This window comes from Schistocerca cancellata, chromosome 1 (genome assembly GCF_023864275.1).
Source record: "Schistocerca cancellata isolate TAMUIC-IGC-003103 chromosome 1, iqSchCanc2.1, whole genome shotgun sequence".
NCBI lineage: Eukaryota > Metazoa > Arthropoda > Insecta > Orthoptera > Acrididae > Schistocerca > Schistocerca cancellata.
The window spans coordinates 885,446,884-885,465,079 of NC_064626.1; the positions used below are offsets into that span (position 1 = coordinate 885,446,884).

Genomic DNA, 18,196 nt, shown 5'->3' on the forward strand with positions numbered 1-18,196 from the left:
GGAGGTGGCTTACAAAAACCTTGTTCAGCCAATAGTTTTGCTCATCAGTCTGGGGTCTTTACCAGCTAGAATTGATACACTTTGTGATCGAAAGTATCAAAACACCCCCAGAAATGTACGTTTTTCATATTAGGTGCATTGTGTTGCCACCTACTGCCAGGTACTCCATATCAGTGACCTCAGTAGTCATCGAACATCTTGAAACAGCAGAATGGGGCTCTCCGCAAAACTCACAGACTTCAAACGTGGTCAGTTGATTGGTTGTCACTTGTGCCATACGTCTGTACGCGAGATTTCCACACTCGCGAACATCCCTAGGTCCACTTTTTCTGATGTGATACTGAAGTGTAAACTGAATGGACACGTACAGCACAAAAGCGTAAAGGCCGACCTCGTCTGTTGACTGAAACGGACTGCTGATGGTTGAAGAGGGTCATAATGTTAATAGGCAGACATCTCTCCAGACCATCACACAGGAATTCCAAACTGCGTCAGGATCCACTGCAAATACTATGACAGTTAGGCGGGAGGTAAGAAAACTTGGATTTCATGGTCAAGCGGCTGCTCATAAGCCACACATCATGCCGGTAAATGCCAAATGAAGCCTCGCTTGGTGTAAGGAGTGTAAAGATTGGGCGATTGAACAGCAGAAAAACGTTGGATGGAGTGACAAATCACGGTACACAATGTGGCGATCCAATGGCAGGGTGTAGATATGGCTAATGCTCATAGAACGTCACCTGCCAGCATGTGTAGAGTCAACAGTAAACTTCGGAGGTGGTGGTGTTATGGTGTGGTGTGGTCGTGTTTTGCATCGAAGGAGCTTGCGCCCCTTGCTATTTTGCATGGCACTATCACAGCACAGGCCTATATTGATGTTTTAAACACCTTCTTGCTTCCCACTGTTGAAGAGCAATTCGGGGATGGCGATTGCATCTTTCAACACAATTGAGCACCTGTTCATAATGCACGGCCTGTAGCAGAGTGGTTGCACAAAGTCCTGACCTGAATCCTAAAAAACACCTTTGGAATGTTTTGGAGTGCCGACTTCAACCCAGGCCTCACCAACTGACATTGATACCTCTCCTCAGTGCAGCACTCCATGAAGAATGGGTTGCCATTCCCCAAGAAACCTTCCAGCACCTGACTGAATGTATGCCTGCAAGAGTGTCATCAAGGCCAAGGGTGGGGCAAAACCATATTGAATTCCAGCATTACCGATGGAGGGCGCCATGAACTTGTAAGTCATTTTCAGCCAGGTGTCCGGATACTTTTTATCTCATAGAGTAGCTGAAACAGAGAAGATTCAAAGAGCAGCACATGTCTTCACAGATTCATTTAGTTAGTGCAAAAGTGTCATGGAGATACTCATCCAACAACAGTGGCAGCACTACAAGCTAGACGTTGCACATCATGGTGGTGTTTACTGTTACGATTCTATGAGTTATGTTCCTAGAAAAATCAATTGATATATTGCTCCTACAACATATAAATCCTACATATAAAACCAGAATGATTTAATCTCACAAGGAGGTCTACCAACAATTGTTCTTCCCATGAACCATTCGTGAAAAAGGGAAGTGGCTGTGGTATACATATAAAACCAGAATGATTTAATCTCACAAGGAGGTCTACCAACAATTGTTCTTCCCATGAACCATTCGTGAAAAAGGGAAGTGGCTGTGGTATACGAAGTGGCTGTGGTATTCCACTACACACCATAAGGTAGCTAGAGGAGTATAGATGAAGATTTAGCTGATTGCAAAGCAAGTGTAGTGTTGCAACAATAGGTGTGGTTTTGGTGAGAGGAACGTTAGGGCACCCATCATAGGGGATGAAATGTGGGTCATGATGTGATTTCTTTTATGCCATTTTTGACAGTGATTTACTGGTGGAAATACTTAGGCACTCATGGTGACTATGTAGAAAGGTAATGTGCACTAGTGTCTTACTAACTTTGTGCATGTATTTGATTTCCTGATTATACGTTTTCTTGCTGAGGACTTGTTACCTTACTTTTTGAACCATATCAAGAGTAAATATACAATATGATCTCTGGATCTATTGCGTCAACCAGCACTGCTATAGCACTGACACTGTGGAAATGATTTGTAAAGTTTCAACAATATAAATTTAAGTAATATTAATAGGCTGGCTGTGTTATGACTATTTAACTGTAATAAAATGTACTTTTATCTACAGCAGTGCTTATTATACACTCAGCTGCTATACTGTTACACAGTTCATACAGTACGCTGTAGTTCACTTTCCATTTACTTCCGTGCCATAAATGTTCACTTGGAAAATTTCGTTTGTTTTCCCCTGAGTGTTTTACAGCTCTTTTTTTAATATCACTTATAGGTCTTTGAATGTATCTTTAACACAAGAAAATATCAACATTATGAACCAGGAGTAAAATACACTGGTACCTTTGTATACTCTAGCACTGTTACAGTATCTATGAACATCATGAAAGTGGCCAGAAGAGTAGCGAATGGGTCTGAGTTATGACAACAAGTTTTGTCAAGAAGAAGTTAATAATTCCACTTTCCTGAATGATGATCAATTACAAATCTACATCTCCTAGCAGCCTGTCACATGAGCAGTAACAGGATGACTTATACAAGAACTGCACTATTTACTAGTAAATCCGTCTGATGATGTAAGCATATGACTGTACAATATTTAGCAATAATTTAATAGTAAAGATTTGTGTGCAGTCAATCTCTGTTTATTGTTTTTCTGGTGCCCAATGTATTTCAAGTGCAGGTGCATATGTTCACCAGCAGAAGCATCATATTTAAACATTTACAATATTATAAAAAGGATAGATTGCTACTCACCACTTAGTGAAGATGCCGAGACACAGACAGGCATTATACAAAGAGTGTCAAACAAGTAAGCTTTCAGCTAAAAAGGCCTTCATTAGAATTAAACAACATACACATAAATAATCATGCAAATGCACGCATACATGACCACAGTCTCCGGCTACCATGGCCAAGTCTAGCTTCAGCAGCTAGAGGCTGTGGTCATGTGTGTGGAAGTTGTGTTTGTGTGAATGTGTGTATGTATGTTGTCTAATTCCGATGGAGACCTTTTTGACCAAAAGCTTACTTGCTTGACAATCTTTTTGTTGTGCCTACCTGTGACTCAACTTTCCCCTATATGGTGTGTAGCAATCTATCCTTTCCATAATACTGCCATTATTCTATCATGGATTTTCCATTGTTTAATTTAATAGTTACAATTACTTTTGCAGTGATTTTCAATTTAAATGTTAACTACTGCAAAATTGATAATGTTATCCCATTTTATCACTGATAAATGAAATAATGAATAAGACCTAAATGAGAAAATTCAAATTTAGTCCTTGAAAATATAGTTTCAGGTCTGAAACACATCAGACTCTTTAAAAGCAATAAACATATAGTGACTTGAGACAGCTCCTTATTATTAAATACCTTAATCTAAAAATTCCACATTGACAATCTCACTTCCATTGTGAAATCAAAATACCTTTAAAAAATTGCAAAATATTTCACGCCAAGTCAGTTCAAATGTATATACACAGTCTTTAAACTTTTCTTCTGCAGTTGGCTGGTGTATTTTGTCCTGTCACTGCCAATGTTGCCAGCCAAACAAGGGCAACAGCATTGCAACAGCTATTTTAGAATGCTGTGTTTCATTTTCATATCTGCTGTTCAGACCACTCATGCTAAAACATGAAATGTAGTTCCTGTCATATTTGCTAGCTCCAAATACTTGTTGTTATTGTTGTGGTCTTCAATCTGAAGAACAGTATGGTACACCTCTACACACTACTTTATACTGTGCAAGCCTCTTCACATCAAAATAATTACTGCAAGCTACTTCCATTTGAACCTCCTGACTGTATTCATCTCTTGGTCTCCATCTACCCAATTCTATTCAGCACCACCTGATTAGTTAGGCAATCTACCCAACTAATCATCATCACTATTCTGTAGCACTACATTTCAAAAGTTTCTATACCCTCCTTGCCTAAACTGTGTATAATCCATGTTTCACTTCCATACATTGCTACACTCCAGACAAATACCTTCAGAAAGTATTTCCAAACACTTAAAATTATATTCAATGTAAACAAATTTCTCTTTTTCAGAAACATTTTTTTTGCCACTGTCAGTCTACATTTTATATCCTCTCTATTATGGCCATCATCAGTTATTTTACTGCTGGAATAGCAAAACTCACCTACTAGTTTCAGACTCTTTGATTGTAATTCCCCCAGCACTGACTGATTTAATTCCAAATGAAAATCAAACACCCGCCTAAAAAAGTAATCATCACATGCCACTGGGAAACGAGACAATCACTTCCTGTTTCACACAATGCAGTTGGCTGCTGACAGACCCAAAACCACACTCACTATTGCACTTCCTCATCTGACTGAAACTGATGTCTCCACATGCCTTTCTTCAGGTTGCCAAAGATGTGAAATCCCACTGGGTGAAAGATCCGGCCTGTATGGGGGATTCTGCAATGTTTCCCAACAACAATGCTTTTTGTAACCTGCATCAGATGGGTAGTGTGGGTGTGGATTTTATACTGCGATAGGATGATTCCATCCTACAGCACACCTAAGCAATCTAACTTCACGGTGAGTCACAGTTTCTGCATAGTATATTCATAGTGCTGCACACTGATTGTGGTTCCACACTAGAGGGATCTGATGAGCAGAAGGGCCCTGCAGTTGAAGAAGGAAGTCATTGTGACCTTACCAGACTTGTGTGAACAGCTTTGATTCCTTTGCTGGGAGGTGTGGGATGTTTCCACTGTTGGCTATGATGTTTGCCTTTGGGCTGTTGGACAAAATCATCCTGTTGCATGATAACAACCAACCCCACACTGCCAACTGGCGACACTTCAGCAATTTGGGTGGGAAGTGCTGCAACATCCTCCATACACCCCGGATCTTTCACTGAGTGATTTTCAAATCTTCGGTGACCTGAAGAAAGATGTGTGTGGAAGTTGGTTTCTGTCAGACAAGGAAGTGTGACAGTGGCTGTGATTGTGCATCCATCATCCATTGACCACATTCTACAAAACAGTAATTGATCATTTCATTCCCCAGTGGGAATGCACATGGTGACTACTTTTGAATAAACCTTTCCATGGTCCTGTTGTGGTAGCTGTCCAGTTTTCATTTCAACCTCTCGTATATTCCATTACCCTCATTTTTCTGTTGTTCATGTTCATCTTAGAACCTCCTTTCATGGCACTGTCTATTACATTCAACTGCTCTTCCAAGTCCTTTGCTGTCTCTTCACAGAATTGCAATGTCACCGATAAACTTCAAAGTTTTTATTTCTTCTTCCTGAATCCTTCTCCAAATTTTTCTTTTATTTCCGTTATTGCTTGTTCAGTGTGTATATAGGTTAAACCTGTATCACTCCCATCTCAACCACTGATTCCCTATCAAGTCCTGTGACTCAACACTGCTGTAGGATTTCTGTACAAGGTGTAAAGAATTTTTGCTTGCTTTCTCTATGTTATCCCTGCAACCTTCAGAATTTCAAAGAGTGTATTCCACTCAACTTTGTCAAAATCTTTCTCTAAGTCTACAAATGCTATAAATATAGATTTGCCTTTCTTCAAGCTACCGTCTAAGATAAGTCATAGGATCAGTATTTCCTCACGTGCTCCTACTCTTCTCCGGCACTCAAACTGATCTTCTTCGTGTTTGGTTTCTACCAGCATTTCCATTCTTCTGCAACTAATTCATGTCTGTATCTTGCAGCTACTTATCAGAAAAGAAAGCTCACTACAGTAAGGTAGGTGCTCAGTATATAGCACACTGTATAGGCACTGTCACTGCGCTGTATGAGGGAGGTGAGGAGCATTCCCTCCACGTTCCACCTCTCCCTACAGCAGTCCAGGTGTCATGTGAAGCTCGCTTTGTCCATTCCTCATATGCCTTCTCTTAACACCCATGAAGTAGTTTGCAGAGTGAACACAGAGAAAGCCACCATTACAATATTGAGTCCCGTTGTCACTTGAACCTGCTATTCACCCTGAAGCGCGTAGCTTTTAGAAACAGAATGTCAAATTATTCTTTTTCACCTTATACTCTTTACGCTCCCCTGTATTCCTCAACTGAAGTTGAGAATCCCTCAAAAGCCAACCATGGCCAATCACCGTTTTTGTGTCTGGTGCTACTGTTATTTCCATCAATGTGTGAGGGTAGCTGTTATGGTTGCAGAGATTTTAGTGCTTGAAGTGGTTGCCATCACACTGTGACGCTCCAGTACACCCGTTTCTTCTGCATCAATTTATTTTTCAAAAAAAATTCTATGTAGTTCTATAATGTTCCCAAGTTTTACAAATATCTCTCTCTGTGCGCTCAGTCGACTCGTCTGAGCACAATGTAGGAGACGTGTGTGTGTGTGTGTGTGTGTGGGCGCGCGCGCATGTTTTCCCTACAAGAATGTTTCCAAATTATGTAGAATGTTCTGTAATATGATTTGGAAATGGCACATATCACACTAATTCACGCTCCAGCAAAATCTTCTTCAACTGATGAGTTGTGCAACATAGTATGGTGTACCAGCTTATACAGAGAAACTATGTAAACAAAGGATGGTTGCGTGAGCAAACAATTCTAGCAATAAAACAGACATAGTTTGGCAAACCAGTCAGCAAATACAGAATGTGATACCAGGAGAACAAGAACAGTTAAATCGGTTGTTACAATGATGAACCACAATGAAATCATTACCTTTCCTAAACCTTCCTTACTTCCACTCATTTCAACTACCTTACCATTCAGCTTTAAGTGCTCCACCTTCTGGTAAGATTAGCATACAGTACAACTATCAATAAAGCTCAAGTCCAAAAAATTCCAATATTGTGGATCGAATTTAAAAGAATAATGTTCACGCGTTGGCCAGACGCAAAACTTATTCCTGTTTGCATCCAAAAGCAAAACACCAAATGTAGTCTATAACAATATACTTTCCATAATTTTGATGTTTTATAAATGAGAATATTCACTACACTCTTTTCCAACTCAAAGAATGGAAAAAAAGACCAAGAGAAGCAGGTGCTAGTCACCTACTATCATAACAAAAAAATGTAAACAATTCAGTGCCAAAACTGACACTCCTTGTTCCACAACAGCAACATTGTAAAACCAGATTATAAATCATCAGGAGAACATACACTACAAAAATGAGAGCTAGAGTAAAAGGTAGCTTCAGGAGAATGTCAGGTTGACCCTTTTGCTGACTACTTCCCCTACACTCACCTATCAGAATGCATACTACATTTCCAATGAACTTCATAATGACATGACAGTCATACCAAATTTCATTCTTCCTTCAAGCATCAATTAGTATACGAAAGACAAGCTTAGAAAGTATTAAACTATTTTTAAAAAAGGTGGTGAGATTAACTTTTCTAGATTACCAAATTTCCCAAAGTAGTTTCTGCTTACTCTAGAACTTGGAATCAGAAATCAGTGACAATAATTAAAACAACATTTAAGAATGTTTCAATTATCAGACGAGGAATGACAAAAGTGATTATTTAATATGATGGCAACATTTTCAGGATGCAAATAGATGAATTCGAGGCTGTAAATACCTTCAGACCTCAAGAATAACTTAATAACTCCAATTACCAAGAGGGTACGTGCTGACAGGAGTGGATACTACTGAATAGTCAGCTTAGTAAGTTATGATTTCAAATTACTGGCATTAATTATTTACAAAAGAATGGAAAAACTGGTTAAAGTCAACCTCAGGTAAAATCAGTTTGGATTCAGGTGAAATGGTGGTAAATGCAATACAATACCGATGCTATGACTTATCTTAGAAGGTAGACTGAAGAAAGGTAAAACTATGCTTATAGCATATGTCGATTTGTAGAAAGCTTGTTACAATGGTGCTCTTCATACACTCTTTGAAATTCTGATGTTAGAAAGGATTGGTTGGTTATCGCAAAGCATGGTTATCTGGGAAAGAGAAAGGTTTAGTCACCTAATTGGAAAGGTTTTTCTTTCCTTTGAGCAATATGTCACCTTTCCTTCACGAAGTGTGAGTCCTGTATTAAGTGCATCTGTTGACCGTAAGTGAATGTCATAGGTGTGTGTAATTTGGTGTCATGTTCGTGTTTTAATACAGGGAGCACATGGTTATCAACAATTTGTACAGAAACAAGACTGTAGCTGAAGGACATAAAAGGAAGCAGTGCATGGTTCAAATGGCTCTGAGCACTATGCGACTTAACTTCTGAGGTCATCAGTCGCCTAGAACTTAGAACTAATTAAACCTAACTAACCTAAGGACATCACACACATCCATGCCCGAGGCAAGATTCAAACCTGCGACCATAGGGGTCGCTCGGTTCCAGACTGTAGCGCCTAGAACCGCACGGTCACTCCGGCTGGCGGAAGCAGTGCATGAGAATGAAGTGAGACGTGCATGCATCCTATCACTTGTTATTCAGCCCATAAGCTCTGAAAGAAACTGAGGAAAAATTTGAAAAGGTAATTAAACTTCAGGGAGAACAATTAGAACTTTGAGGTTTGCCAATAATATTCTAATTTTGTCAGACACAGTAAAGGACTTGCAGGGCACATCAAACAGAACAGATGCTGGTTTGAAAAGGGGTTATAAGATGAACATTAGTAAAAGTAAAACAAGTGTAACTGAAAGTAATCACATTAAATTAATAGATGCTGAGGGAATGACACCGGGATGAGAGTCTAGTAGGCGAGTTTCATTATCTGCGGAGCAAAATAGCTGGCGATGGTCAAAGTAGGGAAGATATAAAAAACAAACTGGCAATGGTAAGAAAAGCTTTTCTGAAAAGGAGAAATTTGTGAACACTGAATATAAATTTAACACCTAAGAAGTGTTCTCATAAGATATTTGTCTTGAGTGTAGCCTTGTGATAAGTAGAGGATAAACATTTCATAGAAGAAGAGAACAGTAGCTTTTGAATTGGGGTATTACAGAGAAATACTTAAGATTAGATTGGTAGATCGAAAAACTAACCAGGAGGTACAAAATTGAATTTGTGGGGGAAAAGTAATTTGTAGCACAACTTGACAAAAGAAGGGCTTGTTTGATAGGACACATCACTAGGCATCAACAAACTTTCAATTTAGTAATGAAGGGAAAAAAAGGAGGGGGGGGGGGTTGGAAGACAGAGAGAAGAGGGGAGGGAGAGAGAGAGAGAGAGAGAGAGAGAGAGAGAGAGAGAGAGAGAGAGAGAGACCCATGCTCGAATAAAAATGCATGTAGGTTGCAACCGTTATATAGAGATGAAGAGGATTGCAATGGATAGATCTGCCTCAAACCAGTCAGACTCAAAATAACAACAAGAACAATGCAAACATAACACCCTTTTACTGTGAATTTAGTTGCTGGAAATGTAGTTTTAGGTGCTACATGAGCAAGTGTCACAGTACTGACAGCTTATGGTAGCCTCAGACAGCAAACAAAAAACTAACACCCAGCAATGTCCAGGAGAAAAAAAGTTATTTCCTGTTACAATCTTTATCAACAATGTCATGTAGCCTGTAGCCTGTCCTGTGGTTACAAGACCAAATTGTTTCACATTCTCCTTTTTTTCCCTGCTGTTCTCCCAAACTGCTTCAGCTACAGAGTGATCAAATTCTCTCAGACTTGCTGCAGTGTTGATAAATGTACACTGAACTGGTTGTCCTTCTATCTTCCAACAAGATAAGCACACTAGTTGTTCCAATAAGTAATGCAGCCTGCAATGTGACGATACTCAGAGAAAGCGCAATACAGAAGTATGTCACATGTCCCTATACCGCAGAAGAACAGATAAATGTTAATCACTGTCAGTGGGGCATTAAAACCTAATATTCCCTTTATTTTATTTGAGTGCGAGTAGCCCGTATTGAGCACACCAAACACATGACTATCATCATAAGTACGGGCTGAGTGAAACTGTTTCCATACTCCTGTACATTTCCCTATTTTTGTGACTATTTTGATGTAGAGTCCTTGTGCATGTATTGCGGGACAACTGTTGTAACTGAGTAAATAATTTTACATTAATTTTGTAACTGAAAGTAATATACGTAATTGAAAACTTAAATTATGGACACCTCCACAGTGGAGTTTTGCACGTCCTCTCTCTTCTATAAGGGCAGTATCTAGTGGTGGTATAGACTGCACAGTATACCAAAAGCTTTCCCTTTCTTTGAGTACACCATTTGCTTTCCAAGGCATGTACATCACTATCTGAAACAACTTGGATGTTCTCAATACGGGCACTCTGTGATCATCATGACTGAGCACATTATTTCACTGTCACGGTGTGGTCACTGGAGCACTGTTGCAATTTTCTAAATCTGTAGAGCATTACACTGTTTTGCTCAATGGGGAGATCTGCAATGTGATGCTACATCTGAATAAAATGACGCATATTAACTGAGAGGGGCTCCTTTTTCAACACTTGTAAACAATATCATGAGAGGATACTTCTGTCAGTTGGGAAACACTGTGCACTGCACCCTGTTACTAATCGGTCCAGATAAACTTCTGTGATTTGGACATCCAAGGGTAAAACTCCTGCTCTCATGATAAGTGAGCCTGTAAGGCATTGGACAGTGTGTTCTGCATTTTTTATGAGATAATTCAAATTCACAGAACAAGTGAGGGCTGCAGTGTCCTATCCATCTGATTCGACTTAGGGTTCTCTGGAGGCTATCATCCACAAGTTGTTGGCCCTGGCGGAGAATTCACAGTGTTGATCTGAACTGAACAGAGTTACTCAGTGCAGGCCCTTGCCACGTGCAGTGGAAAATCTCAGTGCCTCCATGACATACAAGGGATGGCCAACGGGACTGACCCCAATCATATGTCTCATAGTGAATGATCACACTGATTGCAACATAAGACATAGTTGTCCACTCAGCTGAAGTCCATGCCATTGTTGTCATTGCTCAAAAGATAAACTTTAGGTTAATTTCTGTTGCAAGCACCCAGTAGCAGATTAATTTGTGTAGGAATGGGAATTGTATAAAAGCACTATGTTTGCATTTTTCCAAATAGTGTAAGATGGCATGGCTTAACAAATACAACTGTCATGGTACTCAAGGTGGTGTGAACATTAATGGATATCAATTACTACTTGGTGAGGAAGATGACATAGAAATGGTGAAATGCACAAAAAAAAGGAAAGAGGAAAAGAAGAAGATGATGATGAAAAAGAAGAAGGAGAAGAAGAAACCAGAGCTGCCTGTCTTATGCTGCGGCTGACAGAAGACTGGCACCAAAGACCCATGCCATGCTCAATTAGTCCATTCAGAAAGGTGAAAGGAGCACTATCTTTCCGAAGTGGCTGTTAGTTGTCCAACAGTGTGCACAACAGTTGTTAGTCTCAACGTGGATCCCTAGATGTTACCAATGTTACTATCTTTCCAATTATTGTTAAGATTTTAGTTTCCATACCCAGTCATGGGTAAATGTATACCAAATGAGCACTGAATTGATAGGCCGAAGTCCAAGAGTAGCTCAGAGTCTGTAATATCTCTTTATATTCGATGAATTATTCTGATACAATTCTACCCTTGAATGACGTTTACAAATTTTCTATCTTCATACTCGCAGAATCCATGCGCAAAATAATTTCATACAATAGCTATGCCATGAGCGCATAAGTATTATTTGTAGTACTCTCTCTGGTGGTTGTTAGAAAAAAAAAAAGAAAGGGAGCTTCCGAGATTGTCTTCGTGCCGATTAGCCTGAGCTTGGTTTGGAAGAACTGTAATCTGATTATTGAGATTTATCACAGAAGATAACTGATACAAACTGTACGATTAAAAGGAAATATATATAGATGGCTCCTTCAAATAAAAGGTGTGTATTTGAAATTTGAGAATTAATGATATTTATCGATATATTGTGTAGTTATTAATCAGAAGGGACTTCCGAAAGACTGGATACGAACCTGCATTTAAGGTTAAACTTCATCAAAGCCAAATATCCGCTTGATCTGAGGTTTCCCGACTGATTATACAACGCTCCCAAAATTACGAGGCATTTTATTTGTACAGATTAGCAGACTGCCGCAATGCACGAGCCTGCAGAGAAGAAGAATCATCGCCTGATTTCATTCTAACAAGTAAAATTTCAGAATCATTTTGAGTGACTGAGCTGTGACTGTGTTTCCTTTCATGAATGATTGATTACTCGAACGAAATGAGAGCTACAGAATTACGTAGATAGGAGGAAAAATTACAAGTCCACACAAAAATGTAGCTTAACCCCACAGTTTCAAAATAACAGATCAGGAGATGTGGGCAAGCAGCCATACGACTAACTCTTACATCAGATATAGCATCCCCAGTGAAATAATATGAAAACACTTAAAAAACGGTATTTATAAAGAAGAGACATTTTAAAAATTAAATAATATGCATTTTTATCATGTACCCGTATTATAATAATTTCTCTGTGTGCGTTTCGAGGGCAAAGAAATATAACAAAATGATCTAAAGAGACGACAAGATACGCTCTTTTGTTAATTTTTTTAGTCGTTTTCACTTCTTCTCTTGTCTTGGTTGTGTGTGGACGGACATCTTGCGAGTGCTGCCAAATGTAAGCATATTTGTACTGATTAAGCAGATAATATACTGATTTAATATCATTGTTCACTTTTAATTTGTAAGAGGTGATCCCGATTTCATGTCCGCCTTCCTTTGGATTAACCTGCATGCGAGTAACTTACAGTTCAACAATCGCAGCAGCCGATGAAGCCAACGATGCCATTACGTGGCGATATTAACTTATAGAAAATTAGCGGAAGTGAAAAACTTGACATAATATTCATTTTTCTCCACAGCCGCCCGACGTTGCAGAAAATACGTAGCTTTAAGATTCTTTTTTTCAGTACCACAGCCGAGAGCCAGAGCCAGGACTCCAACTACAATGTAATGGTTAACGGAGGTAAGAAGAAATACTCTCACGAGTGTGTGGGCCGCAATTGTAATTAATAACTAAAGATTTTTTGCTTTAAAGTGAACTGACTAGCCCTCACTGTATGGGCCCGAGACTGGTGAAACTTGGCATCCTCATGCTATAATAAATAATCGGCTGCAGCCAACATTTTTCATAATTACTAAATGGGCATAGTTCTCATATGCGTTAGCAGTGCTGTGCTCCAAATTGGACCAGGGCAGAAATATATAAATCAAATTCAACAGGAAAACTATGCAAGGTATCCTATTGCATATTGCAAAACACTGGTTCCTTAATGGACTATCGCTTGCTTAGACATACTGAAGAGTTCATCAAAAACTGAGGATGTCAACATTACGTGAGTGCATCCAGCAGAAGCATCGAAGTGCAGTCCTGCATCCATCTGAAGTTAGTGAGGCACAAGCTGCAGCCCTCTTCAGGCTTTTGCCCACTTTCTTCATCCTGGACAACACAGGGAGCAGCACAGCAGAGTCCACTGCAGTCACATCTTGCCATCAGGACATGGCCTAGCAGCAGTTCTCTCATTATGTTGTCACTTGCTTTTTGATTTCCAGGAAGTGCTTGGGCCCTCCTGCTGCAAATGCACTATACTCTGTTAATGAAGTATCCAGCAATGTACCAGAACATGTGGAGATTTTTTATGGATGGTCTGCAGTCCTTCTGTGTTTTGCCAGTGCCACTAGCTTCCTTCACTTGAGAAAGAGTTTGTGGTTGTTCCAACTCTCATGCCCGTACATTTACTGCCATGTCTATTGAATTTAAAAGAACTGAATTCCTAACATAGACATTTATACCTAGCTTGTTTGCGTGCTGGGCAACCACAAAACTTGTTCATATTTTCTTACAGAAAGAATATGCCAAATGCAGTTTATAACAACATGCTTTGAATAACTTAAGATGCTATATCAATGATGAGATGCACTTCTTTTCCAGATCACGAAATAAATGGAAACAAGAGGACCATGTGTTAAGAGCAATAAGTAGTCCAAGATTAGATTAATGACAAAAATTTCCTGTTTTGTTATAAAGTTGAAAACAGAGCATTTCCATTCAAAAATACACTGAAAGTAAACTGCATTTTAATAAATGTTGTAGTATGTTTATTTCTTTTCTCACCAATAGCTCTGGAAACTGCAAGCTGACCATTCACTCGCCATGTTCCAAAGTACATCACACAACCACCCATTTTCTCAATACGTTCTCGTTCATCCTGCAAATAATGTCAAAATGCATTCAAGTATACCTCACAATGTTCAGTGTAACAAATTTTCATAAGAGATTGGAAATGGGCAATGGAAAGGTGAGACTACAACAATAATGGCTGTCTTTGTTATGATTTTGAAAAGAAATGTTCTTTGCAGAAGAACTATAGATAAAAAAAACCACAAACATTCACCCACAGTCTACAGTCATGTGCAATTTATGAAACACACAATGTAATTGATATGGATATAATAGAGGGAAACAATCCACGTGGGAAAAATATATCTAAAAACAAAGATGATGTGACTTACCAAACAAAAGCGCTGGCAGGTCGATAGACACACAAACAAACACAAAGATACACACAAAATTCAAGCTTTCGCAACAAACGGTTGCTTCATCAGGAAAGAGGGAAGGAGAGGGAAAGACGAAAGGATGTGGGTTTTAAGGGAGAGGGTAAGGAGTCATTCCAATCCCGGGAGCAGAAAGACTTACCTTAGGGGGAAAAAAGGACAGGTATACACTCGCACACACACCCATATCCAACTGCACATACAAGCTTGTGTCTGTGTATGTACAGTTGGATATGGGTGTGTGTGCGAGTGTATACCTCTCCTTTTTTCCCCCTAAGATAAGTCTTTCCGCTCCCGGGATTGGAATGACTCCTTACCCGCTCCCTTAAAACCCACATCCTTTCGTCTTTCCCTCTCCTTCCCTCTTTCCTGATGAAGCAACCGTTGGTTGCGAAAGCTTGAATTTTGTGTGTATGTTTGTGTGTCTATCAACCTGCCAGCGCTTTCATTTGGTAAGTCACATCATCTTTGTTTTTAGATATATTTTTCACACAATGTAATTGGATAGATAAAAAATTTGCTCACCACGGGGTGACAAAATGCACACAAAAAAGAAGGTTATAATTAGGCAAGCTTTCAGAGCCAGTGAGTCCTTCTCCAAGCAGAAGGGTTGAAGAGGAAGGAAGAGGGGTGAAGGAAAAGGACTGGAGAGGTCGAAGAAAAAGGGTAGATTTCAGAAAAGTCACCCAGGACCGTGGGTCAGGGGAAGCTTACCAGATGGGGTAAGTCTCCCCTGACTTCTGGTTGACTTTTCCGAAATGCCCCCCTTTTCGTAGACCTCTCCAGTCCTTTTCCTTCACCCCTCTTCCTTCCTCTTCAACCCTTCTGCCTGAAAAAGGAGCCACCAGCTCCCAAAGCTTGCCTAATTATAACCTTCTTTTATGCATGTGTTCTGTCACTGCTCGGTGAGTAGATTTTTTTAATCTATCCAAGTACATTATATTGCCATTACGAAACATATAAGCGTACAGTCCATTCTATTAACTTGTGTAACTCTCTATCTCATTTTCTTGTTTGCCCTCTGGACATCTTTTCTTCCTTTACATGTTTATAAACCTCTGGTTCTTCTCTCCATTTAGCATCCAGGCAGTTAATCATTTTTCCTTCTAGTGTTGCATATTTGAAAATTGCTAATACTCCCAAACCCAAATGAAATGTTGCAAACAAAATTTAATCAATGAAAATTGCTTAGAACAGATTCAGTTAATACACTCAACTATGTGAACAGATGCCTACAAGACAGATGTTTGTGAACCCCGAACATTCTTTTCATCCCCTACCAGATAAACATCTCTCCCAAATTTTTGCAAATGTTGTTCTTTCCTTATTTTTTTTAGGTTTATGCCCTCTAAACAGGAATTCTTAACTGCCACAGTGAAATCCCAAAAATATTCTGTTTTCTCATACCTATATATGTGTCATCTAATTCCTTTTCATTATTCCAGAGCTGCTTCTTTTGACTGCCTGTTGGGTAATTTTGTAAAATGTTTTCCACATTTCAAATTCTTGTTCCAATGCTACAGGTTAGGACTGAGAGTAGATTGTGATTATGGGTTTCATGTTATTGGTACACTGGGAAATTACTTTTGAAATACCACATTTCTCTTCAGTACAAAAACTCATAAAGTCATGCAGTGATGTTACGGTTACTCTTTAGTCCCTCCGCCACGCAATTAATTGTGAATTGCAGAGTAATCACGTGGATTGCAAATGAACTTCATAATACTGATTCCACATTAACCTAAGCGTACAATAGTTAATTTTCAGCCTGGCTCTGCAGAGTTTGTCCATTTGTTCTTGAAATTGTTCTTCAACTGAATAAAATAAAACAATGCCATTCAAAACAAAGGCTACTTAGGTAAGACTTGCTGACAAAATGTCTTTTACTGTTGCAGAAAATGGTTTTGCTGAGATAAACTCCTACTTCTAGCCCCCCCCCCCCCCTGTCACCCTAAAATACCTCTGATGTCTTTCTGTGATAAACCTGAATCTATAGCTCACATTTCTGATAAAATTATACAAAGGGTGTTCCACAATACACGAAAATTCCTCATATTTCATAAATGATTTGTGATATTACTATAAGGTTTCTGTCAAACAGCTTTTTTTGTTGTTTGATAAAATAAGTCAATTTCATTTTTAATTCTGGTTGCTCTTTTCAAGTCAGTTTTCTGTTCTTCCCTAAATGTTTAAAGCAACTGTTACATCCTGTCTCTAACATACCTAACAAGAAGTTCTGCTGCAGATTTTTAAAGGATTAGCACAACACAGTTACATGTTCTATATGCAGCTATACATACACGATTTGTCTGTTAGTACAGTTACAGGCTGGGCATTTACAGGTTACTAAATAGTACACAGGCTTAATTTTAATAAGAATAAACACAGTTCTCAATACTAATCATGTAATTAATGATAGACTTAAATTTACTTTACTTGTAAGTTACACATGGTACTAGCTTTTAGTTAAAAATTCATCTATAGATTAGGAGTTGTCTATCAAAACCAATTTTAGGCTAGATTTAAAATTTGCTCTGCTGCCAATCCAACAATTAATGTTATTGGGCGAAAATCAAACATTTTTGTTGATGCGTGTTGAACTCCTCGCTGAGCCACTGACAGCTTGAACATATTGGCTGCCATATGTGCACTGGTGGCTACAGTGGAGCCTCGCGCTTTATGCCATGTGTCTGTGCTGGCCTGGCCTGACTGTGCAACATCCATCACTATGTGTGTGGTAGTCAACATGTTAATAATGGGTAATAACAGGCAATTTTTCTTTTAGTGTTGTATGAATGGATATCACCAGTCTTCTCAAATTATGTATTATTTATAAAGAATTTCATTACCAAATATACACACTGTAAAGAAATGATTGAATGCTTAAATCCATGAGGGGCACCTACAAAATGATTGTGGATGAACCCATATATTATTCTCACAACTCACTTTGGTACAGACAATACTCTCATTTTGTGAGATGAATTACCCCAGAAAGTTGTTGCATGATATTATGAGTGTAAACACACAAAAAAGTTACAACACAGAGTTGTTCATTTACAGAACTAGCGATTATATGAAGAGCAATGTTGCTTAACTTACTTGCTGGAGCCGATCTGTAATAAGTTTCTTCCAGTTCAGGTTTTCACCAATATGTACACACAAACACTTTGAATATTCTGTCCCCCTGCTTACTGACTACTGTTCATTGATGGTGATATTCCATTTGTTGCACTGATTTTGTTTTCAAAATTAAAGGGGAATCCTTTTTCAGAGAACCACTTAATAATTATTTCAAAAGCACTGCTAACAAACTTTATCTGCTGCTTTCTCTTCAATAAGGCTAATTATAGAGCTTTGGCATTTGCAAAAAGTATTACCTCTGCTCGATGTATGTTAAGCCGGTGGCCATTCACATGCCAAAGATTTGGGTGTTGGGCAGAGATATTTTCTGAATATTTGGTATGAGGGATCTGTGGACCCTAGTGGTTCATGACAGAGTAATAATGTAATTTTGACTTATTCAGTTTTTTTAACATCAATTACCTTTATTCCTGTGAAAATACTTTCACAAACTGGAGAAGCTTTAATGTGTAATTATCAAAATATACAACAGAAACACAGAATGAGTTATAA

The 18,196-nt window shown here is 38.8% G+C and overlaps 1 protein-coding gene across 1 annotated transcript in view; it reads right to left on the reverse strand.

The window, feature by feature from the left end:
* LOC126190642 (calponin homology domain-containing protein DDB_G0272472-like) overlaps nt 1-18,196 on the reverse strand; it is a 1,063,014-nt gene that overhangs the window by 610,561 nt on the left and 434,257 nt on the right. The window contains 1 exon segment of the mRNA XM_049931066.1: nt 14,121-14,214. Within this exon segment, the coding sequence (XP_049787023.1) occupies nt 14,121-14,214 (94 nt within the window).